The 25,541-nt window shown below is 40.8% G+C and overlaps 1 protein-coding gene across 3 annotated transcripts; it reads right to left on the reverse strand.

Moving 5' to 3' along the window:
* Positions 1-15,000: 15,000 nt before the first annotated feature.
* CWC15 (CWC15 spliceosome associated protein homolog) lies at positions 15,001-25,411 on the reverse strand. 3 transcript variants are annotated; one of them, XM_005579395.4, is made up of 7 exons: positions 25,334-25,411; positions 23,867-24,005; positions 22,868-22,980; positions 22,470-22,558; positions 21,490-21,597; positions 17,783-17,901; positions 15,001-15,170 (listed from the first exon to the last, which is right to left on the reverse strand). In XM_005579395.4, exons 2-7 carry the CDS (start codon positions 23,995-23,997, stop codon positions 15,041-15,043), a joined length of 690 nt encoding a protein of 229 aa, XP_005579452.1. In that variant the 5' UTR covers positions 23,998-24,005; positions 25,334-25,411; the 3' UTR covers positions 15,001-15,040. The 3 variants fall into 3 exon arrangements, with proteins under 3 accessions (XP_005579452.1, XP_005579453.1, XP_045227087.1); XM_005579396.4 differs by having other exon boundaries at positions 25,315-25,411; XM_045371152.2 differs by having other exon boundaries at positions 25,111-25,411.
* Between the last annotated feature and the right edge of the window lie 130 nt (positions 25,412-25,541).

The following is a 25,541-nucleotide window of genomic DNA, read 5'->3' on the forward strand; positions in this document are numbered from 1 at the left end:
TATATATATATGGCTCCCCTCTTGTTTTGATGATAATCTATTTAAGAAAGTTAGATGTACATATTAAGAAACCATTAGTGGCTGGGCATGGTGGCTCATGCCTGTAATCCCAGCACTTTGGGAGGCCAAGGTGGGTAGATTGCTTGAGGCCAAGAGTTTGAGACCAGCCTGGGCAACATGGCAAAGCCCTGTCTGTACTAATAATACAAAAATTAGCCTGGTATGGTGGTGCGCACCTATAGTCCCAGCTACTGGGGAGGCTGAGGTGGGAGAACCACTTGAACCCAGAAGGCAGAGGTTGTAGTGAGCCAAGATCACACCACTGCATTCCAGCCTGGGCAATAGAGCCAGACTCTGTCTCAAAAAGAAAAAAAAGAAAAGAAAAGAAACTATTAGAAACCATTTAAGGCATCCTCTAATTTCTGAAATGTAGCATTTGTTCTTTTTACCAGAAAGGTTGTATGCTACTTACAAAAATACATATGACTCAAAAGACAAAAATAGTGGAGGGAATCCAGGCAAAGGGAAAATAAGGCTGGAGAGTGACTAGCAAAGGAAGACTGGGATGAGTGGGTGAGGCGTGAGGATCCACTTGGAACCCCAGAGCTGGTATGAAGATTATTTTAAGCTGAAGATGTTTGAAATTCAACAGATGCAGAAATAAGTTTTCTTGGAGCTTCCTTTATCTGATTAAAATCAGCAACTTCTGGGAAATGAGGCTGCCATAAATTCCCTCTTCAAGGAGGGTCTACTTTCAGAAGGAAGAACTGAAATATACCTCCCATAAATCCCCCAGTTTTATGGCCCTGAGAAAGACAGAAAGACCACTTGTAAGTAGCTACATAAACAAACATTGTCACACACTTTCTCTCTCTTGTTCTCCTAAGAAACCTATTTCGTTCCTAAGAAAACGATTTTTCTTCCCATAGGAGCCTTTTCTGCCCAATTCCTCCTCACCCCAACTTTAACTTTAATGAGCTAGTTACTTTAGTTACTTCTTTTGTTAGCTCATATGCATGTGAAAAAACCTTCTTTCTCCTGTTAATCTGTATTTTATCATTTTAGTTTGCAGGCCCCAGCTCCTTAATCTAAAGAGTCATAGATTTTGCAAAAATCTTTGATATGAAAAAATAAAAAATAAATTAAAAAAATAAAAGAGTAGTAGAAAAAGTTTTCTACCTCATGACAAAAAGGATCCGTAGAGATCTGAGACCTTCTTAGTGACCAAAGAGGAGTCTCTAGCCTTTATAGAACTCATTGAGTCTGTGAAGTAAAACCAATCTGGTTTATCTAGAAGATGCACTGCTTTTCCTGTTGGAAAGACCTGGCACCATGGGAAATACTCCCATGACTCCTCATCAGAAAGCCTTGTTGTATGCAGTGTGGAAGATGGTCCTAAACGATACTCCATAAAAGCTACCATAGGATTTTGCCCAGGGCTGCTTTTCATGATATTCCACGGTGGAGAACAATTGCCTACCCTTGGGCAACTGTTCAGCAAAAGTGAATCTATGGGCATCCAACTTATTGGTCTAAGAGCACAGTTATTTCATGACCTAGTTTGATCCAGTGATAAAATTCATAATATGTAGATGAATGAAGAAATAAGATATTTTTATTCATTGCTCCATTAACTTGATTTTTCATAAATCAGGCTCTTATAATGACTAGAATGTGGAAAACCTCATGGTTGTAACCTTTGGCAGGACCTTGAGGTGTAACTATTAGAAGTGGCTACAAGGGGTAAATTCCTGTGCTTTGCCAATTCTTATGCTGCCTGGAGAGTGCAGGGTTAAATTTATCCTTCGAACATTAAGGGATTGAATTAAGACATGTGCCTGGAACGGCCTTATGTGCCTGGAAGAACACATAAGCATTAAATCTGCATTTACAGGAGATGTGAAATGAAAGAAGGGGGAAGGGAACAAACCTTAGCCAACCTCACTACTGCAGATGTGTTTGGGGTTACAGTGAACCTAAGGGTAAAAATGATATTTGGGGACCTAAGACTATGAATTAAGCATTGTCCCACTGTCGTTCATGATGTAGAAAATGGTTGCATTGCTCTCTTTCTCATGTACCCAAAATATGAAGAAACCAAACAGAAACTGATGCAAATTGATTTTGCTTGTGTCTTAGTCTGTTCTGTGCTGCTATAAAAAAAATATAACAGACTGGGTAATTTACAAAGAATATAAATTTATTTCTCACAGTTCTTGAGGCTGAGACGTCCAAGATCAAGGTATCAACATCTGATGAGCTGCTCCTTGCTTTCAAAATGGTGCCTTGAATGCCATGTTCTCTTGTGGGGAATGCTGTGTCCTCACACGGCAGAAGATGGAAGGGTAAGAAGAGGGGTCAACTCCCTCTGTCAAAGCCTTTTTAAACGGCATCTAATTCCATTCATGAGGGCAGAGCCCTTATGACTCAATCACCTCCCAAAGGTCACATCTCCCAATACACTGCTTTGAGGATTAAATTTCAACATGAATTGTGAAGGGAGACAAAAACATTCAAACCATAGCAGCTTGCTTGTTTTTTGTTTGTTTTGAAAGGGGAAAAAAGTATGTAATCACTTGCCATATTCAAGCAATTAATCAAATACTGAGGACCCTCTATTTTTCTTAGGGGTGGGAGGAGATGAGAATAAATAACACTAGGACTCTGTGAGAGGTCAGGGGCTCATAATGTGGTGTGGAAGAGTTAGACCCATGAGATCCCTAATACACCAAAAAGAGAAAATACTGTGGAAATATGAAAGGAAAGGTGCTGATTGTATAATTGGCATCTAGGAAAGTTCGTGAGAAGATAATAGATTTAAGCTGGACCATGGAGGAATGAGCATAACTTGGAAAGACAGTTTGGGATGAGTAAAATGGCAATCAAAGGAGAAGGAATAGTTTGAGTGAGGTCAAGAAGCAGGGAGAGTGACAGAATACCTGAGAAACTACAAGCAGACCAACATAGGGCCTTAGTTAAATGGCGGTATTATTATCTTGAACAACATTATTGAGGAAGCAGGGAATAGAGAGGCTTGGAATAAGCCACAGGTTTCAAACATTGGCCTCTCTAGACAACTGTTCCTAATGTAGCAGGATTCTCAAAATCAAAGGCTTTAGGGTTGAAAGGGGTAAAGATCCTCTCTCCCCTCCCCAGCATGCTGCACTTGAGCGCCCTCACTCAGAAACCCCACCTGAAACCATTTAGCCCACACTGTGACTCCTCACCAGCATACTACACTGCCTCCCTGCACCTTGACAGCCCTGCCCGCGGATGGTGCTTTCTTCCCCCAGGCTGAAATCTGTCTTTAAGTCCAGACTCATCAAGGCTCATTGCCTGTCCACACAACAGTCTTCCAGACAGATGAGTACAGGCATCACTTCCCTTCTAGCCAACCCCTGAATACTCTCTTTTCTGGATTAAACATGGGGTTTCTTCAACAGCCCCCTAAGTGGTAAAATTTTAAATCCATTCTCCATTCTTCTTGTACTTTCTAATTTAGTTATTTATTGTTAAACTTTTATTCAGGCCAGGTGCAGTGGCTCATGCCCGTAATCTCAGCACTTTGGGAGGTGAAGGTGGGAAGATCTGTTGAGACCAGGAGTTCAAGAGTAGCCTGGGCCACAGAGTGAAACTCCAACTCTACACAATATAAAAATTTAAAAATCAGCCATGCATGGTGGCACGGGCCTGGAGTCCCAGCTACTTAGGAGGCTGAGGCAGGAGGATTGCTTGAGCCCAGGAGTTTGAGGCTGCAGTGAGCTGCAATCACACCACTGTACTCCATCCTGGGAGACAGCAAGACCCAGTTTCTTTTTTTTTTTTTTTTTGAGACGGAGTCTTGCTCTGCCGCCCAGGCTGGGGTGCAGTGGCCGGATCTCAGCTCACTGCAAGCTCCGCCTCCCAGGTTTACGCCATTCTCCTGCCTCAGCCTCCCGAGTAGCTGGGACTACAGGCGCCCGCCACCTCACCCGGCTACTTTTTTGTATTTTTTTTTTAGTAGAGACGGGGTTTCACCATGTTAGCCAGGATGGTCTCGATCTCCTGACCTCGTGATCCGCCCGTCTCGGCCTCCCAAAGTGCTGGGATTACAGGCTTGAGCCACCGCGCCCGGCCAAGACCCAGTTTCTTAAATTTTTTTTTCTATATTTTACTTATTTATGTATTAGAGACCTGGTTTTGCTCTGTTCCCCAGGCCAGAGTGCAGTTGCTATTTGCAGGCTCAATTATAGCTCACTGCAGTCTTGAACTCCTGGTCTCAAGGAGTCCTCCCTCCTCAGCCTCCCAGGTAGCTGGGACTATAGGCGAGGGTCATCACACCCAGCTTCTTGCACATTCTTGTTCTCCTCTGAATATGTTCATTTATTTCTTCTAAAGTGCAGCTTTACTATTTGACACTCTGCCTTCCTCCTGCATGCTACTTTGCACTCCTTTAAGCACTGGGAATACAGCAGTGAAGAAAATAGATAGGGCTATTGTTAATATGAGGGGTGGAGGCAGGAGTGAACTAAGATTTGCTGATCATTTACTAAATACCAGACAGTATACAGTATGCAAATATCTGTATATATGTTATGTCTTATTCTTACAAAGATGGGATAATTATACTCATTTTGCAGATCAGTAAACTGAGGCTGAGGGAGATGAAATGGCTGGGCCAGTAAGTGATGGAGCTGCGACTTGAACCCACCTCTATTTGATCCAAGACAGGCTGACAGTCATGTCAGAAGACAGCATTACGTCTTAAACATCTTTGAATCCCCACATTTAGCATATGGTGTCTTGCATATAGCAGGTGCCCAGTTTTAGAACACACTTTTAGGCCTGCCCTCTAAAGACAGTGGTGACTCACTGTTATAAGCAAAGCCCCATTCCAACTGCATTTCCTCTTTCTCCTGCTGTCTTCCTCTTTGTCCCTCCATCTCCCTCCCTCCCTCTGCTTCAAAACCACAAACTTTTCCACACAAATGATCTTTCGCTTTTCTTGGTATGCTGCTGGGCCTCGATATTCTTAGCCTTCTGACAACCTCTTAAGTTATTATGTTCTGCCTTCAAATGTTTTATGAGCTTTTTTCCAATGACACAGTTCGACAGATAATGGGAGGATGGATGTAGTTGTGTTCATCCAGAGCTGATGGATGGGTCTGCTAGTCTTCAGTAATTTTCAAGTGTAAGAAAAACAGAAACTCAAGGGAAGCTTTTTTTTTTTTTTCTTCGATTTAAATGACCTCAGACAACTCTATTTCCTTCAGCCAGGCTACAGTCCTAAGCTGCATAATTGCCTCCAGGCTGTTCTGACCTGAAGTGCCTTGTTGCTGGTGGCAAGAGAGTCAAGAGCCCAGTCTGCTTCTCACTACACATCCACATCATCGCCTGACTCATCTTGCCTTTCACTTGAGTCTCGGTCAATGACAAAGTGGTAAAAGGTATCAATTCTGAGTGTCACTTTCCTCTCAAGGCTCTCACACTTGGTTTATCTGTCTAAAGAACATTTTTTTACCTTAATTGCCAGCACATTCTCTTTGACAATTCTATGAACTTTTTTCCTAAATTGAGGGTTTTCTTACTTTAGAAAGGAAAGAAGAAGGAAGGAAAGGAAGGAAGTGAGAGGGAAGAAGGGAGAGAGAGCTAACATTTGTGGAACACCTAAGCTTCTTAAATGCATAAGATCATTTAAATCCCCAAAATTTCATGTTCCCAGGAAAAATACAAATGAAGAAATGGCAGTGCTGCCCAAAGTCATGGTACTGGATGGAGAGATGAGGGGTTATATTTTGGAGATGTTTATTGAATTTTCAGGGCTTTTGGGCCATAAGTGGAGATGCTCAGTAGAGATTTGGAAATAAAGAATAAGAGTTTGGAATATAGATCTGGGCTGGAGACATAGAGATCAGTGGCATAAAACTTGTGTCATCATCTTCTGAAACAGCTTAAACCAAGTGGATAAAACTTCTTCCCATTTCCACTCAACCTCCCTGTCACCCACAATTCCCTAAGTTGCTGAATTTTATTTTATTTATTTATTTATTTATTTATTTATTTATTTATTTATTTATTTATTTTGAGACGGAGTGTTGCTCTTGTTGCCCAGGCTGGAGTGCAATGGCGTGATCTCTGCTCACTGCAACCTCCACCTCCCGGGTTCAAGCGATTCTCCTGCCTCAGCCTCCTTAGTAGCTGGGATTACAAGCATGGGCCACCATGCTTGGCTAATTTTTTTGTATTTTTAGTAGAGACGTGGTTTCTCCAAGTTGGTCAGGCTAGTCTTGGACTCCCAACCTCAGGTGATCCGCCTGCTTCAGCCTCCAAACGTGTTGGGTTTACAGGTGTGAGCCACCGCACCCGGCTGGTTGCTGAATTTTCAAAACCCAGGGGACTGTGATCTGGCTATTCTATGTGGATCTTGCTCACAATGTTGAGGGTAGGGGAGGCAGCCTAAGGGAAACGGGCAGGAAGGGCTTAAGTGGAAGAGGCAATGAAATGAAAGGTCAACACCATGGAAAACCCTCATTGGAAGTGTCCATGCAAGGCATTCTCAGAACTTGAGGTAGCAAGTCCCCTTGTTTGTAACATGCAAGGGAACAAGAAGGTTGTCGCAGCTGGGGGTGATGCCTGGCATTCCTCTGTTCTCCTGTCCAGCCAGTACTTTGGTGACTGCCCAAACCTCTTCAGTACAGCACTGCTCAAATCCTCTTTGAGTTTATTACCCCATTGTTCATATGAGGGGGAAACAGAAAAGAAATAGAAAAAAGAAATAAAATGAGCACTTAATAGGTGATTGCTTGTATAAATTATTGTAAACTTGCACCAGTGATAAACAGACTCCCCGAAAAAACTGAAGACCCTGATTTATAGTATTTTCATTATATAAAAACTGAAAAGCAAAGGGAAGGTGAAGGATCTAAAGCTGAAGAATACAATGCCAGGAAAGGATGGTTTCCTAATTTTAGAAAGACATTTGGCTATAAAATGCCAAGATAACAGGAGAAGCAGCTTCTGCCTGCCAAGAGGCAGCAGACGAGTTCCCAGACCCCGTTAAGAACATCACTGAGGGCCGGGCGCGGTGGCTTATGTCTGTAATCTCAGCACTTTGGGAGGCCAAGGCGGGAGGATCACCTGAGGTCAGGAGCTCGAGACCAGCCTGGCCAACATGGTAAAACCCCACCTCTACTAAAAATACAAAAATTAGCTGGGCATGGCAGCAGGTGCCTGTAATTCCAGCTACTTGGAAGGCTGAGGCAGGAGAACTGCCTGACCCCAGGAGGTGGAGGTTGCAGTGAGCCGAGATGGCACCACTGGAATCCAGCCTGGGCAACAGAGCAAGACTCCCCATCTCAAAAAAACAAAAACAAAAACAAAACCCCACACATTTAAATGGACTATAACATTATTAAAAATACATTTTGTAGACGTGGGGCCGGGCATGATGGCTCATGCCTGTAATTCCAGCACTTTCAGAGGCCAAGGCAGGTAGATCCCCTGAGGTCAGGAGTTGGAGACCAGCCTGGCCAACATGGCGAAACCCCATCTCTACTAAAAATACAAAACTTAGCTGGGCGTGGTGGTAGATGCCTGTAGTCCCAGCTACTTGGGAGGCTGAGACAGCAGAATCACTTGAACGGTGGGGCGGAGGTTGCAGTGAGGCAAGGTTGTACAATAAATCACTCCAACCTGGGTGAACAAGTGAAACTCCGTCTCAAAAAAAAAAAAAAAAAAAAAAATCCGTAAATATGAAAAATTAATCCGCATAGTCACAAAATCACTAAATTCCAGAACTGAATTTTTGGGAACAAATCACTTAGTTACCTTAGGTACAACGTTAGTGAGAGAATGCAGCAGCAATAAAATTTTCCCCTGACCTTAGAACATTGTCTCAGGGTCAGAAACACAGGTCTCCTAAGGCCTTGGGGCCTCTCTGTGGATCCAGAATTACCACACAAAATGTAGTTAGTGTACCTCTGGACGAGCTATGCTTGGGGTTTAACCAGTGAATTAACTTTGAAGAACGCCTCAATGTGAGTTAAAAATACATTCAGGACCTATGTGTTTTTCTTTTTCTTTTCTTTTTTTTTTTTTGAGATGGAGTCTCGCTCTGTCACCCAGGCTGGGCGATCTCGGCTCACTGCAAGCTCCGCCTCCCGGGTTCACATTCTCCTGCCTCAGCCTCCCAAGCAGCTGGGACTACAGGCATCGCCACTGCGCCCGGCTAAGTTTTTGTATTTTTAGTAGGGACGGGGTTTTACCGTGGTCTCGATCTCCTGACCTCGTGATCCGCCCGCCTCGGCCTCCCAAAGTGGTGGGATTACAGGTGTGAGCCACCGCGACTGGCCCCAACATAGAATTTTTATCTCTGGATAAAAAGAACTTGTGAGGTAGCAGTAGGGGAACGGCCCTGTGCTGGCACCCGTGACTTCATAGCCATCTCTACAGGCTGCATAGGCAAGATGTGAGCTACAGCTGGCCTGAATCTTGGCAGAACACTTTGTATTTCTCCTGGACCCTAAGAACGTAGGATAATTAGGAGGAGCTGCTGCAAGGGGCATTCCTTACTTGCTTCTCATCTCCTGGTTCTGGTGAGGTAGGAGGTGTTCTACCTCACCACCCTTAGGTTACACCTGGAAGCTGTAAAACGTTAGCTGCAGTGTAACACTAGGGCGTCCAATCATTAGAGTCACTGTCACTGGGTCCCTTTTGTTTCTGTGTTGCCCTATACCAGGGTCACAGGGACTAGCACATTTGGCTACTTTCTTCTGAGTCTGACAGTACGGAACGATCTAAATCTAAAAGGATTTTGTTGTTTCCTTATTCACTGAATCTATTAGCCTTGCTTGGCCTTGTGCTTGACAGTAGCAACCTATTTTCTAGAAAATTGTTGGTAAATTTTCCTGATACCATTTGCTAAATAGTTCATTCTTTTTTTCCATTGTTTTTCTCATTTCTTCTTTTAGAATTTTTTTACCTATATACTAAATTATTTTGTAGCTGTGCTAGTTTCTGACCTTTTATTATGGTCTATTTTTCCTTCATCTCTCTATTCTGGGGACAGAACCACACTAATTTTTGTACATTTATACCGCATTTAAAAATTGGTAGGGAAAACCCCTCTTATTATTCTTACTTGCGAGATTTTTTTTTTCTGAATGGTCTTACAAATTTATTCTAAGGAAAAATTTTTAAAGAATTTGGTCAAAACACCAATTATGTGGGTTAAAAATATCCCAACCTATCTCATAATTTCTTCTGGATAGAGAACTGGTATCTTTATATCACTGAGTCTTCTCATCCAGACATAGGTATTCCTCCACATTCATTAAAGTCTTATTTAATGCCCCACCAGAGAGTACTGGCATTTTCTTCAAAGAGGTCCTGTACATTTCTTCTTCAGTTTGTAACTATGCATTTTACATTCTCTGTAGCTATCATGAATGGGATTGTCTGTCCATTATATTTCCTAAATGGTTATTGTTTATTGAAGGGTCTACAGGGATGATGGGGTCAGGGTGGCCTAGCAGGAGGCACAAGGCCAGCTCAGGAACTGGGGCATCTGTGCCCCAGGGAACATGCTTGGATGCTCTGCAAGCTTTGCCATGTCTGCTCTCCCAGTTTTCTTCTCGTTAGCAGCTTTTTCCTCCCTTGTGACTTCTTTGAAGTAAACTCTTCAAGAGAGTGACTCACCTCTCAGTTCTTACTGAAAATACTCTCTGGAAATAGACCTCTGAGACCAAGAGTTAGACTTTGAAGGTGTGAGTGCTGAGGAAATCTCAAGATGATTTTAGAATCCTCTTCTCTGAAAAAGTCAAAGTATTATTTAAGCCCTCACCCCTCTTTCCCCCTTTCTTGGGCTCCAGTACATATGGAGATGGCTGAGCTCCCAGAAAGCTGCTTGCAATTAGTTTAGGACTTCTAGGAACCATTTCTCTGCCTCTTTCTGAAAAGGGAGGCTGTTTGAGACCACCCTGGAGAGGAAACCTGGCAGACACCTCTCTCAGGTGAACACATCAGGTTTCTTCCTTCTCCTCTTCTCACCTCCTGAAGTGCCTCTGAGAGCTAGGTCAGGTGAGAGAGAACAGGACATTAAAAAAAATTCAAAACTCCTAAAAGAGCCCTGTATAAAGATTTCAGGAGCATAGATGTATGTGGAGGCTCTGTGGGAGTGTAATTTAGGAAATATGCTAGTGACACATCTACAACATCACCACAAATAACAACAGCACCACAAATAAAATGACACCAAGCATTTATTAAAAGATGACTCCAAGGCGAATCCCATTTCTTCCATGCTTGACCTTGGTCAATATCCCACCTTTCCGAAGCTCCCAGCTGTCTCCTCTCCCAACATGAGTGGCTCCATTTAATTAGTCCTATTTCTCTTTTTTTTTTTTTTTTTTTTTGTACTTTTAGTAAAGACAGGGTTTTACCAGGTTGATGAGGCTGATCTTGAACTCCTGACCTTGTGATCCTCCCGCCTTGGCCTCCCAAAGTGCTGGGATTACAGGCGTGAGCCACCGCGTCCGGCCTAATTAGCCCTATTTCTAAGGTGCTCTAAAGACAGGACAAGCCCTCCCCAGCCCACTGGTGCCTGTGCTTCCGGTATCCAGCAGGAAACTGACCCAGCAGGGCCTGCTCCTGGCAGGACTCCCCAGGCCTCTGCTGTTTAGGTTGCAGCTTTTCCACCCTGCCTGTGTGGATACCTGCCCCTCCCCAAGCCTGTGCCCAGGCCTGCACCAGAAGTAGGCAGCAGAGAACCTGTCCTGGGGAGTCCAGGAGGCAGGACCTCATGTGACCCAAGCCTCCAAGCCCTGACATATGCTCCACTGTTCCGTAACATTTTATTTACAAAACACACATTCAAAGATAAAGTTATGAACAATTTTAAGACAGTAGTGGCTGAGCATTGTACCCTGAAGGTGGACTCCTCCCGAGTGTGGGGCCTGAGCAACTGCACTGGAGCCAGGATGCTGATTTGGATCCTCAGTTAATACTTTTCCTCTGTGTTTTAGATGATTGGAAATTTGGGTGAGGAGGACAAGGGAATAATCACCACCACCCTCCAAGAACCCCCAACAATTCTATAAACTAGGTATTTGTATCACCTCTAATCTTCAGCTTTTGGGGGGAAGTGTTGTTATTGTCACTGTACAAAGGAAGAAATGGGCTCAGAGATTTACTTTGTTAAGGCCATAAGGCTATCAAGTGGCAGAACTAAAATTTAATCTAGTTTCTTCAGGCTCTTGTGCTGTTTCTACTCTATGCTTCCTCCTAAATACCAAACATTGAAGCCATCCAGTTTTTAGACAAGCCTTGCTGTGTGCCCAGCATGGTGGAGAAGATGTAGGTACTGCCCCTGAGGAGTCCGGATTTACAGAGGCAGTATCTTTGGTTTCCAGGTTTTATGTAACATGTGTACAGCTGAGTATGTCAAGCCATGTCTGTACTAGAGATTGTACCGTCCATGTCTTCCTGTCCGTGCCCACATTTGTTCTAGGTAACCGGGTTCCTGCCCACTGCTCACAGGACCAGTTTCGTCTCAGGACACAGAGGCTCTATTGGCCAGTGGAGCTATAAAGACATGAAGTCCTTCTATCAAGGAAGCCAGGAGCATGAATGAGTGACCTCCACTTTTGTGGTACAGAAACCAAGTCTTGCAGAAAAAGTGGAACAGACAAATAGAGGGAAGCCAAGAAAGAGCTGAACAGAGGAAATGCCTTTTAAGTTTTCTAAAGATAAGCCTTGATTTTACTTGAGTTGCTATGACTGAGTTTCTAATCCTAGTGACCAGGAAATGCCTGTCTGGGCCATACCTATGTCCCAACACAAGTTCTGAGGGGTCAGGGAGCCTCTTAATTCAGAATCAATCTTTATGACAGAACAAAACAATAGGCTTTTGAACTTTTACAAGGTCTCTGCTAAATGCTACTAGAGATAGGTGAATAGACATGCATGAAGTTTACTATGTGCCTGCCAGATATTTAAACCTTGTTATTATTTAATCCTCACAAAACTCCCTCATGATTGTCCTGTTACTATTGTTCCATAGGAGAGAAAACAGTCAGAAGGGCTCATTAACACAGAGAAGCAGTCAAGCAAAGCAGTAAACAGGATGGGCTTAGAATAGTTCTAGGTTTCAATCTTGGCCCACCTCCCTTATGGGTTTATGACTTTGTTTTTAAACTTCTTACAAATGTCAGTTTCCTTATCTATAACATGGGGAAAATAATGTCAGCTACCTAACAGGGAGTGGTGTCAATTAGATGAATAAAGTACAAATGCAGTTGGTGAACATTCAATAAATCTTTCTTAGTTCTTTTTTTTTTTTTTTGAGATGGAGTCTCACTCTGTCACACAGGCTGGAGTGCAGTGGCACCATCTCGGTTCAGTGCAACCTCTGCCTCCCGGGTTCAAGTGATTCTCTTGCCTCAGTCTCAGTTGCTGGGATTACAGGCACCAGTCACCACGCCTGGCTAATTGTTTTTTGTATTTTTAGTAGCGATGGGGTGTTGCCATGTTGGCCAGGCTGGTCTCGAACTCCTGACCTCAAGTGATCTGCCCACCTTGATCTCCCAAAGTGCTGGGATTACAGACGTGAGCAGCCACACCTGGTCAATAAATGTTAGTTCTTTTTTTTTTTTTTTTTTGAGACGGAGTCTTGCTCTGTCGCCCAGGCTGGAGTGCAGTGGCCGGATCTCAGCTCACTGCAAGCTCCGCCTCCCGGGTTCAGGCCATTCTCCTGCCTCAGCCTCCCGAGTAGCCGGGACTACAGGCGCCAGCCACCTCGCCCGGCTACTTTTTTTGTATTTTTTTTAGTAGAGACGGGGTTTCACCATGTTAGCCAGGATGGTCTTGATCTCCCGACCTCGTGATCGGCCCGTCTCAGCCTCCCAAAGTGCTGGGATTACAGGCTTGAGCCACCGCGCCCAGCGTAATAAATGTTAGTTCTAATAAAGCTTGAAGTGGCACAGCTAGGCTTCACACCAGGTCCTATTGGCTTCAAAGACCTCTCTTTCCAATCTTTTGAAGGGATAAGACAGATTCCACAACCACTCCAACAAGAGGTATTTTACAAGGAGGGTGCAAGGCAATTTAGCTAAGTATATGCTGTTACTTGCACTGTAAATCTGAAAGCTAACAACACATTTATGTATCTCCTGGGTCTGACTCAGGTTATAGGATGTTTTACTTTGAGAAACCACAGGGAAAGGAAGAAAGAAATCAATGAAATCAGCTTTACTCTGATTCTGCCTAAACCGTTCAGGCTCAAAAAGGGAATCTGAAACAAGTGGACCCTGGAGCAATAGTGCACCTCAGACCCTTGGCCCTTGAGATGCTAAAAGCAGCAATTTCAAGAACTACAGTTTTAGAAGTCTGATAATACCCATTACATCTATAAGCATATTTTTATGTAATTGTAAGGTGCTCATACATGATCCACTATGTATTAATCCTCAAGAAGTTACTTGGCTTGAGCTTCATTTTCCTCAACTCTGAGTAACACAGCACTTCCTACCTAAGGCTGCTATGAAGATAACCAAAAATGAATGTAAATTCATTTTCTTTTAAAAATTTTTATTATTTTTGAGATGTAGTTTCACTCTTGTCACCCAGGCTGGAGTGCAGTGGCACGATCTCGGCTCACTGCAACCTCCGCCTCCTGGGTTCAAGCAATTCTCCTGCCTTAGCCTCCTGAGTAGCTGGGATTACAGGCGCCCGCCACCATGCCTGGCTAATTTTTGTATTTTTAGTAGAGACAGGGTTTCATCATATGTAAATTCACTTTCTAAGTTGTAAAGTTGGAGATAAAAAGGTTTTAATATTAAAAGCTTCTTAAAAACACTAGCTGAAGTATCCAAGTTTGTTTAGGAGCTCAGTTTGAAAAAATGTAGAACATAAATGTGGAATCTAGACCTGGGCTCCATTTCCAGCTCTACTCTGGACTCAGGATATAACCAATGTCCAAGCTTCTACTGGGAAAAGGGAACTTTCCATTTAATTAGGAAATAAGGTATTGAAAGACTTAAATGGGAACATATTATTTTGCTTTAAAATTTCTATCTTTAACCTTAGGAACCTCAGTATTTTTCATGGCTGAGGAAGCCCATGAATGGCTCTCTATCTATAAAAGGCTCAATTTCTAGTCTCAAATTTTCTATTGAAAGTGGCCTTCTGAAATCACAGCCTAGGTTCACAAAAACTTCATTTTCCAGAATTACTGCTTTTAGTATAGCCTAGCTCTTCCTCTCACTTCCCACAGATATATCCTCCAAGATAACAAAACATTATTTCCAAAGGTTTTATTTTATATATTGTTTGAAGCTTTCTCAGGCTTTGCACTAAGTGCACATCAGTGTGCATATTCAATCTCTTTCAAAAGAAACATGGCGGTTGAGCATCCAGGAGAACATAAGTGAGTACCGTATAATTTAAAAGAATGCTTATAGAGCTCTCCTCTTGGGCCATGAGAAAAAAACAAGTGCCTGCAGAAGGGAGCAATACCCAGTGCTCTCCCAGACACACGCTTACGATGCTTACTGTCGATGACACTCCTCCACACCAACATGTAGTCCAAAATGGAATCCCTCTCATCTTTCATTATACTCTTTTAAAAAGTGTGGAGAAAATATTACGAATTAACTCATCTTAAATAAATGTGAGAGAAACGGGGAAAAGGGCAAGTTAATGCACAACCACAATACACAATGGTAATTTTTCTTTTCAAAAGAAATTATGGAATGTATTACTAGCAGTATAAATTCCAACAAAAAGTTGGGCACCCAGATTTGGTTATTTAGATTAAAAATATTTATTACAGGCAGGTTTGCTTTTCACAAGAAAACGTATCACTGGAAACATTCGGAGAATGCAAATTGGGTTAAACCTATTCCCAAGTCCATTATCAAGTAAGGTGTCACTAAAGAAAAAGATAGGAGTTTAAAATTGGGGAAGCCCACACACAATTTAGACAGGGAAAAGAAAAAAACTCATAAAAATAAGTCAGAATGATCCTTTATGTTTTACAGTCTTTAATTAAGCACATAAAACTGTACTACTTAATATATTTCTCCATGAACTTTTTGTGAAATTCAGATCGCAGTGTGTCATTTACAAATCTTTTGTCTTTCTTCTGGTCATCTACACCTTTCGCACAGTTCTTGAAGACAACATCATCATCCCACCTGAGGAAGAAAAAGCAAACAAAATGTCTTAAAATGTTTGTATCAGGAGACAAGAATACTATGTGCTCTGCAAGGCTTAGTCAGTTACACAGAAAGACGCTCAACATGTGTATCATTTGATGCAGCAATTACACTGAAAAGAATAATGTCATCCTTAATACATAATCTTGCTTCTTATAGCAAGAATGGCAATTCCTACTTAGAACATGTAAAACATTCTTACTATTTCTCCAGTAAAAGAAACTTTTGAGTTAAAAAATAGAAATACATAGATTTTAATTGCATAAATATTTAATGTTTTTAGGTCTAATACAAAGAGGCTGCACCTAGGACTACCCTAATATTAGTATAGGCATTTGTAGATGATAGTAGCCAATCAATTTAATGTAGTTTAGATTATGTGGTTTTGAGGATTGTAGATATTCCTCTTTTATCAGTTAATGTTTAGTAATCATCTACTGTAATATTTGCATTACAGGCCAACAAAAGGAGAAGCAATCATTGGGGTGTAATAATTAAGGCTCAGATATGGCGCACATGTACGTTAACCACGGAGAAGTACCAGCCGAAGAACTCAGGGCAGAACTCTGGTTGGATTCCATAAGGTATAAGTGTGAAAAAAAAATCCATAAGTAAGTTATAAAATACATGTGTTATAGAAAATAAAGAGCATGATTTCAGAATATCATCTAGCATATAAAACAGCTGCCCATATACATAATATAGATACCCTCACAAATATACATAAAACACAAACCCATATCATGAGTGTGTGTATGTGTGTATGCGCTTACATGCCAGGAGAAACTGCACATGGGAACAAATGTGGGAAACTGCACAACGAGCAACAAACGTGGGCACCTTTGGAAAATAGTGCAGTAAAGTCATCACTGATGCAGTATACAGAGAAGCATAAGAAGCTGAGCAGATCAATATGACTGGGATATAAGACATGTTTCTGTCTCCAATTCCATTTGCATTCAAAAAAAGCAAAAAAACAAACTATATAGCTTTATTTTTATATATAATCAGTAGTTTTTTCTGTATCCAGTCTTTCCTCAACTCCAAACAGGCTTTTTGTCCCTCCTTCCCAACACCAAAATGCTCTTTCCTGACATTAGTATTTGTCCTAAATGATCACTCCTCTCCTCCTGAAACACTTGGTTTCACTTCTTTCAGTTCTCCTCTCTTCCCAACTGGCTGCTGCTTGTCAGCCTAGACTTTTTCATTCAAAATTCATTCAATCAATATTTATCAGGCACCTGTATAATGTTTAGAGGTTGGGTAGATGATTAGAACAGGTATTGGTAACTAATCATCTCCCTAACCTCTAAACATTATACTAAGCTCAGTTCTGACTTCTCCTCTCTAGCTATACCCTTCCCTAGGTGATTTCATCCTGTGTTATGGCTTTAGAAAGTTTATCTGAGCTGATAACTTCCAAATCTACTATCTCCAGCTTGGACTAATTCCAGAACTGTATCAGCGGTACTGCATTACTCCAGAGGGGAAAGCGGTCAGTAGTACTGCATCACTCCAGAGGGGAGGGCGGGTAGCAGTACTGCATCACTCTAGATGGCAAATAATAGCAGTAGAGGTGGTGAAAAATAACGAATATGGTTTAAAAGTTAAGCACTGTGTTTCCTTGATGAATGCATATAAAATAACAACCATTCTTCCTTCCTCAACATTTCCTGTAAGCTTTTCTGTTTTATTTTACATATCACCATCTGAAGGATTTACAGTATTTACAATTTATACTTCCTCCCTTTTCAGCCCTCCTTTTTACCCCTCCAAACACACACACTGTACAGAAAGAATTTAAAAAGCAGGCCTGGGACCACAATCCTTAGAAATGCCTGCTTCCAAGGTTGGCCCCTGGCTGGCATTTGAAAATTTGGATTTAAGAAATCTTCTCACTGTCACTGTGCCTACAATTTACAAATAATGTGGTTTATGCTGAACACCTACTGTCCTTTTAAGAGTCTGGATTTTGCTATGTGCTAAGCAAAAGCTGCGTACATGACTAGCCACGCCCAGTAAAAACCCTGGGCATGGGATCTTTAATGGGCTTCCCTGGGCAGCAGCACTGCACACGTTGCTGCACTGGGGGAAACAATGTGCTGTGTGACCACTCATGGAAGGGATAGAGCATAGTGAAACCTGCGCATGGATTCATCCATTCTCCGTGTGTGTCTTTTCCCTTTATAATCTAGCTGTGTGTCTTTATTACCTTAGCCAAGCATGTAACTATATGCCAAGTCCCCTGAGTTCTTCCAGTGAGTGTCTGAATGTGAGAGGCCATCTTGGGGACCCTTGATACGCATACCTAAAATGTAAGGGCCTCAGTTTATTACTCTGTCCCTAGTGCTTACATCATTATCTGGTACACAGCTGGTTATTGCAACTATCTACTGAAAATAAGTTAATTTTCTTTCATTTAGCTTCTTCCATTATTCCTAATTGAACAGAGAAGAGTATCCGTGAACGAACGGTGGACTTTTAGAAGCTTCATATAATGCACCTTGCTATCCAACTTATAATCTGCATGCCTGTGCATATAGACACACACACACACACACACACTTCATTACTCCGTTACTGTATAGTACCTTCTTTTAACTTTGAAGTTGGCCTGAGGCTGCGATGGGCCAGTGAGATTAAGGAGAGGGTTTCCGCTCAGAATGTTTTCCATACGAATCCTCTCTTCTTCAGCTTTTTGTTCTTGTTCCTGTCAATGATAAAGGAAGATTAGTATTTACTTATTTTAACTCTGGGTTCAATTTTTTTTATATTAGCTCACTGAAAAAAAAAAAAACAGATCATTGGGATTTTACGGCAAGAAAAGCATCAAGGCAGGCTTTTTTTTTTTTTTTTTTTTTTTGGTTTTTGAGGCATACTAGAAAAGTCTCCCTCATCAAAATAAAATAAGTTGGCATTTTTATTATAAATATTTCATGGTTGATATCAGTCTCTTCCAACTGTGAAATGTTAGAGATTCATATTTAAATCTATTTTCTTTCTTGAAGTACATGTAAAATTAATAGCTTTAAATTTTAAGCGTATATCAATAAGCATATTCTAATAATTTAAGAACATATTAAATATCAAAAAGACACATTTAGCAAAACTATTATCTCAATTTTAAAGGGTCATACATAACTGTGATTTAATTTAATCTTATTTTGAATTACTAATAATGTAAACTTGCGTCTCTAGGTTTGGTGAGAAGTTATTAATGAAGAAAACTCCTAAAATAGGACAAACTACCATGTACAAAATTATATCCAGTTAACATGAATTTCTACTAATTTACCTGAGGCTGATCTATTTTGTTTTTATTGACTTATTATTGAGTTTCTTTTCTTTTTCTTTTTTTTTTCAGACGGAGTCTCGCTCTGTTGCCTAGGCTGGAGTGCAGTGGCATGATCTCGGCTTACTGCAACCTACACCTCCCAGGTTCAATTGATTCTCCCGCCTCAGCCTCTAGCATGCGCCACCATGCCCAGCTAATTTTTGTATTTTTAGTAGAGATGTCATTTCACCATGTTGACCAGGCTGGTCTCGAACTCCTGACCTCATGATCCATTCACCTCAGCCTCCCAAAGTGCTGAGATTACAGGCGTGAGCCACCGCGCCCGGCCTCAGTTTCTATTTTTATACCTCCCATCCTTTATCAGTTACAACACTGTCTTTCTTCACTTTTATTTTAGCATCAACTTCTTCAAAGTCAAATCATCCTGAGTTTCCTTCTCAGAATTTGGAATATAAAATGTCTAAAATCCTTAGCTATCACTTCTAGATCTACCTGTTAACATGCTATCTTAAGCTAAATATAAATCCCATTTTGCTGTGTTTTGGGGATGACAGAAATCGATGACTTAATAGATCAAGGAAAAAGAGATGGTGTGGAAATCATTTTTTAAAAAGTTATTATTTTAATAACCTAATTTTTCATACAGATTACTGATATTCATTTCAATATTCAAATGTAAACAATGAATTTCATTTTTATGGAGAAAAATAAAAATGAAAATAGGAGGTGAGAAGATCTAACTTGTAAGGAAATAGGAAAATTCCTTTACATCACTGGTCAGAATTTAAATAAAATCAGGAACTATCCATCACAGATTAAGTACAAGTAGCTCTCTAAAAGCTATATATTTATTTGTAACAAATTATACTGATGCTTAAAGGGAAAAGATATTTCTCTGAAATACTAGAAAAATAGGAGCTTAGGTATACAATATATCCAAACTTATAATATAATGTGTATGACATACAAAGGTCATGGACATTTTATGTTTGGAATATTATTTCCTTTGGAGTTACTGAATGATTGTCACTAACAGCCCTGGGAAAAAAAGGCATAAACTCTTTCAACATTCAAACAGCAGGCATACTATGTTTCATAATATAAGCTAGTTGTCAGATGGCATGTAGGTCAAATCCTAACTACCTGTTTTTGTAGATATTTTATTGGAACATTGCCACACTCATTCGTTTATGTACTCTGTGGATGTTTTTATGCTACAACAGTGGAGGTGAGTAGGTGCGACAGAGGCTCCATGACCAGCCAGCCTAAAATATTTACTACCTGGCCCTTTACAGAAAGTGTGCTGACCCCTGACAAGGGTTAAATGGTTTGAAAAATCTTAAATTTGGGACGTGGCAAAAACCAGCCAATAGAAAGGGAAACAGGGCTAAAAGAAACTAAACTATCATTCAACTCCAAGAAATATCAACACGTTTTATTACATGAAACTCACAAAACTGCAAGGCCTTCTGTCTAAAATGCTTATCGTCCCTCAAGGTCAACCAAAAGCATTTAAATTGCTCATCTCTTTATGTGTCCAGAACTATTAGGCAAGCTAAAAGAATTTGGAACAATTGCCCTCTAGTGGTATGCAAGTGGGATTGGGAATGTTTTTATAATTCTTCGACTTAAAAACTACATGTAAAAACTATAAGCTGTTATAGGAATTATGCTGTCTTATAATACAAAACTTTGATGAGAATTGTATTTTAAAGTGCCTTCCTTCTTCCAATCTGAATTCTAAGTCATCAAAGTCCATCCCAAATTCTACCTCTTTTCTGAATTCTTCCCTGGCCCTTCTGATTCACATGAACTCACTTCCCTAGATTCCTGGTATTGACCATGTAGTATATTTTTTTACTTTCTTTTTTAAAAACAGAACAATTCTTGCATCAAATAAAATTTTACACAGAAATCTACAAAAAAGCTGTGCTGCTCTGGTTGAAAACATCCCTACCTGAATGTCTTATAATGTGTCAAATTCAGTATGTTCAAAACAGATCTCATCAACTACCTCTTCTCTCTGTATAAATATGGCAATTCTTTTGCATTCCCTGTATTGATGTACAGCACCAACATTTACCTACAAAGTGAGGGTCCTCTCTGCTGCCACAATCAATCAGTCACTTTGTCAACTCTACTTCTTTTATTTTTTATTTTTTCCTGCTCCCCTTCCCACTTTGACCTCCTTGATAATCAGTTCTATCAGCATCTAATTACTTATCTTAATTCCAACTCCTATCATACAAGTTAAGAGTCTCTTAATTGGTAAGATTACTGAAACAGCCTCCTAACTCAGTTTTTTTCCAATCCATCCTGCGTATTTTTGCCAGAGTAATCTCTCTAAAATGCATATCCAATTTTATCAATCTCCTGCTTAAATCAACCAGCTCCTCATGTCCTTTAGAAAAAAATCTAGACTCCTTCAGCATTGTTTTGCAAATCTCTAATGCTCTGACTTGTGCTTGCCTCCTCAGTTTCACCTCTTATTATCACTCTGGGTAATTCATTAAGAGTTTTAACTATCTTTGAGTTTTATATTTTTTCCTCATATTGTGTAAACGGAGAGACTGTGGGGGCTCAGCAAAGTTAGGTAGCTTGACCTAGGTTATATAATATCTACTGACTAATTGCCTTAATAGTACCTAGGCAGGTGACAGAGAGATAATCTTTGTAGACCATGACTATATCTTGATCATCTTTGATTCTCCTGTCAATTAACAGATATTGACTAAATGTTGAACAAATGAATAAACTAGTGAATGACTAGCAAGCTGGTGAATATTACTCAATGTATCTGAACTATTGGGAAAGAATTTTTAACATAACCAGAATACCTAGGATGTCACAAAAATAATAAGATTTATAGATCTACAAGTGCTATAATATTTAGACACAGTAAGGGAGATTTCTAATATAAGAAGGTATTACTTATATTCAAAAAAATTTCTACTTTAGTATATGTGAGAGGAGAGATGTAAATATTTAACACTTTGGTTTTACCTTCCTGGCCTGCTCTTCAGCTCTTTCCTTTTTAATTTTTTCCAGTTCTGCAAGAAGAGCTGCAGTATCATCATCATCACTTTCTTCTTCAAAATCTTCATCTTCTTCCTAAAAGAACAGTGAGAGCCCAGAAGATTGGAGGGAAAATATACATTACCAAAACACAGTACATATGTACAATATATCACCCTAAGAAAGTCAAAACAATTTTATGTAGCTCAAAACAACTTTAAGCTAGCAAGTAAAGATAATCAAAAGTGCAAAAAACTGCTAATTTCTCAGAAGAAAATAATTTCAAATGAATAATCATTAAATTTCACTTGAAATTAGGTTTCTTGTTTTAACTATTATGAGTAACTCCATCATTTAACTCTAGAATTAACTGCTGATATGTATACACAGGTAGATATTACTCATTGGATGCCACTCAGGTTTTTCACTGTCCTGTATGTAGAAAACTGCAAACTGATTATAGGCTCTAGGGTCCCACAGAATTTTATCATTAACTGATGTGCTAATCCTTAAAAACCTTCTGCTTAGATTACTTCCCTCACTAAGCACAGAGGGAACCATTAAGTGTACTCCACTTATAGAAAGGGGCATATCTAATGTGGAAAGGCCTCCAGGTACAACTCTAGAGGGCACTGTTTATAGGAAACCCAGTGTGAAGAGTGCCCTGTAGAGGTGTGTAACACACCATAGTGCAGTAGTTTAGTACAGGACATTATTTTGCGGGAAAGCATGTCTTTTAAGATTCCTTCCATATTTGGTTCTCTAGAGACCAAACTTGTTCTTAAAAGTCCCACAAAATAATACTTTTTGTTTTAAAATCAACTATAAAGTTTAGCACTGAGGTCAGGGTTATATTTGAATAACAGCAAGCAAATATATGTCACTTCTTAAAGCCAAAGGCATAACAAGTATTTCAGAAAAACATGGTAAATCAATTATTAGAGATGAAAGGAGAAAACAAAACATACATCTGTTAGAGGGTCATCTGCATCAAGGTTGGCAGCAGGAATCTGGTCTAACCGTGGCTTTTTTGACACTGAAGAGGAGGTTGTATGTTCTGAGGGGAAACAAAAATCACTTAACTTAGTAAAACAAATACTGCATCTCTTAAAATGTTTTAGGGACCTGTGGGCACGAGGAGCCCACACTGAAAGCATTATCCACAGTGAAATCACATCCACAGTGCCTGGGCAAATAAGCCTTTGGTAAATATTTGTTATTGTTATCTCTAATGACTTAAGAAAGTATTACAGCTCACATCAATCTGTAAAAGCAAACAAATGGTTAATATTTTCCAGTTGCTACATAAAAGAAAAACTATCAACAACATAATTTTAGAGATAAATGTCTTGGATAGTGTTGGTACCTCGGGTTGGACGATCTCTGTTTTTCTCTCTTGCAGCAGCTCTCTCTCTTTCTTCCAACTCTCTCCTGAAGTCACGGTTACGAACCTCTTCAGGGGCATCCTGAGTAGTTTGTCTAAAGTAGAAACAAACCAGGGCAAAAATGTTACTTAAACACACACACACATACACACACACACGACTGTGGTAATGGAAGACAATTCAGGAATGAGACTTTGTCCTTCAAGCATAAAAAAGGGAAGTAGATAAGATCATAATCTAATCTGAAAGTTACTAACAGCCACTCTTGTGATGTTCCCAATATTTCAAGAAGTCCAAATTCAATCACGTATTTTCCTATAATAAGGCTTTACGTGATTAAAATGTCTTTAATTTTTATTGGTATTATCAACTCAGAACTTAACAGTAATACTTTTAATATATTGACTGGTGCTGATAGTGCATAATCTCTCTGAGGCATTATTATTTCTGTTATTTATTGTTGTATCTACATACGAAAATTTCTGGTTAGTAGGAATTTTGCATTTTAAAACCACAGGGCAGAATTTTAGTGTTAAACATCCTATTGCATTCTAATCCTATGATAATAGATAAGTGACATAACTCGAACATACTACTATATCATGACCATGCCATTTAACAGATTTGGTCTTGTTTTGTGAACAAGAAAAAAAAGAGGCTGGGCGCGGTGGCTCAAGCCTGTAATCCCAGCACTTTGGGAGGCCGAGATGGGCAGATCACAAGGTCAGGAGATCGAGACCATCCTGGCTAACACGGTGAAACCCCGTCTCTACTAAAAAATACAAAAACCTAGCCGGGGGAGGTGGCGGGCGTCTGTAGTCCCAGCTACTCGGGAGGCTGAGGCAGGAGAATGGCGTGAACCCGGGAGGTGGAGCTTGCAGTGGGCTGAGATCCGGCCACTGCACTCCAGTCTGGGCGACAAAGCGAGACTCTGTCTCAACAAAAAAAAAAAAGAAAGAAAAAAAAGAAAGTCTTACTACCTGTATTTTATCTTTGTGTGAGAGGGTAGGTCTCTGCTTGAATACTGCTTTGAAAGTTGGCTCAAATCACCTTCTCCTTTTCCCCTTCCACCTCTTGCAGGTTCAAAGGTTGGCCTGGCTGCTGTTGTCATCTTTTATGCTTTGAAGAAAAATATAATCAAGTTATTTACAACAATACAAACACTCATTTTACAGAGTATTAATATCCATACTAGTGAAATAAATTCTAAAACTCATTCCCCTAAACCTGCTTAATCTTCTTAAACAAAAGTTTTCAGGAAAACAAATTATGAGGCTTAGGCCGTACAACGAATAGGGCTTCTCCGGCTTGTCTTAGTACAAAAAATTCTGTCATGAAGATCTGAGTTTGCATCCCTATTCTCCTTCTGACTATATGGGCTTGAGCAAGTCACCTGGCTTAACTTTCTGTCATCCGTGGAATGGAGATATTCCTCATAGGATTACTATAAGAATTATGACACTTGACATGTCAAAAGCCTTGAAAAATACAGTACTACCATGACTAAGTTTTAAAAATTTCCAACTCAACCTTACTCTACCAGACTCTCTAAGGTTTGCATTTTATCTAAACTTCACACAATAGCAAATAGGCTAGTAGAAACAAAAGCTAAAAACAAACAAAAAATATCACTGACAAAGTTACTAAGTGTCTGAGAAAAAAGTTACTAAGGAAAGTGTGTTAAACTTCAATGACAGGTACATAGAAAAAAATTCTTAACCTTTTGTTGAGCCAATTTTCTCCTACAACAGGCATCATATTATAAATCAGATCGTTTGTGGGTTATAACTTAAGGACTGTTCAAAAAAAACAAAAACAAAAACAAAACAGGAACCTCAGCCCCAGAGGATTCTGATGACAAAAATCAGGGACCCATTCCTTAAGTTACTTTCTGCTTGGAGCAGTCACAAGAATACTGCCTAGCAGATGCAGTCATTAAAACCCTGTTAGTGTCGGAAAAGCAAGTGTGTGGGGAGGGTGGGCGAACTGGGAGGATTTTTTTTTGTGGGGGGGAGTGCTTTCTCCTAATTTTCAAAAAGAGTAAGAGACATGTATACAAAGAAGAAACGGGGTTATCTGGAGCTGGGAGTCCGCCCCTTCCCACACACTAACGGAATTATTACTCCGGCCTCTCGTGAGCTAGTCTTTGGCTATAACCAGAAACTCGTTGCCCCTTAACCCGTGCCCAGCGCCGCAGGGGTGCGAGGGGTAGTGAAAGGAGGACCTGGGGTTCGCTTTACGCGGTAGGCGCGCTGCCTTTTATGCTGCGATCTCCTCTGCGGGCCCGAGAGCTCCGGACGCGCCTGACAGGCACTCCGTTTCGCCCCTAGCCCGCTGCTCTAGGTCCTCCACCGCCCGCACTCTGCACTCTGCCGCCGACTCCGACCCCAACTGCCCTTTCCCGTCCCACCGGGATGAGGAAGATAACCTATCCTCCTGCCGCTCACACTGGCCGAGGTCCGATGCAGCAATCTCCGAAGATCATACAGACGCCATTACGACTCCGAGCTCCCAGAAACCTCTGCGCCCAGGGCTAGCGCCTACGACCCGGAAGCAAAATCCAAGCGCTTCGGAGGCGGAAGCAACGACCAATCCGCAGTGGCCGAAGTGGAAGTCGGCGTAACGGCACTAGGGGGCGGGGCCGAAACGGCCCAG

The sequence above is a fragment of the Macaca fascicularis genome, chromosome 14 (genome assembly GCF_037993035.2).
Source record: "Macaca fascicularis isolate 582-1 chromosome 14, T2T-MFA8v1.1".
Taxonomy (NCBI): Eukaryota; Metazoa; Chordata; class Mammalia; order Primates; family Cercopithecidae; genus Macaca; species Macaca fascicularis.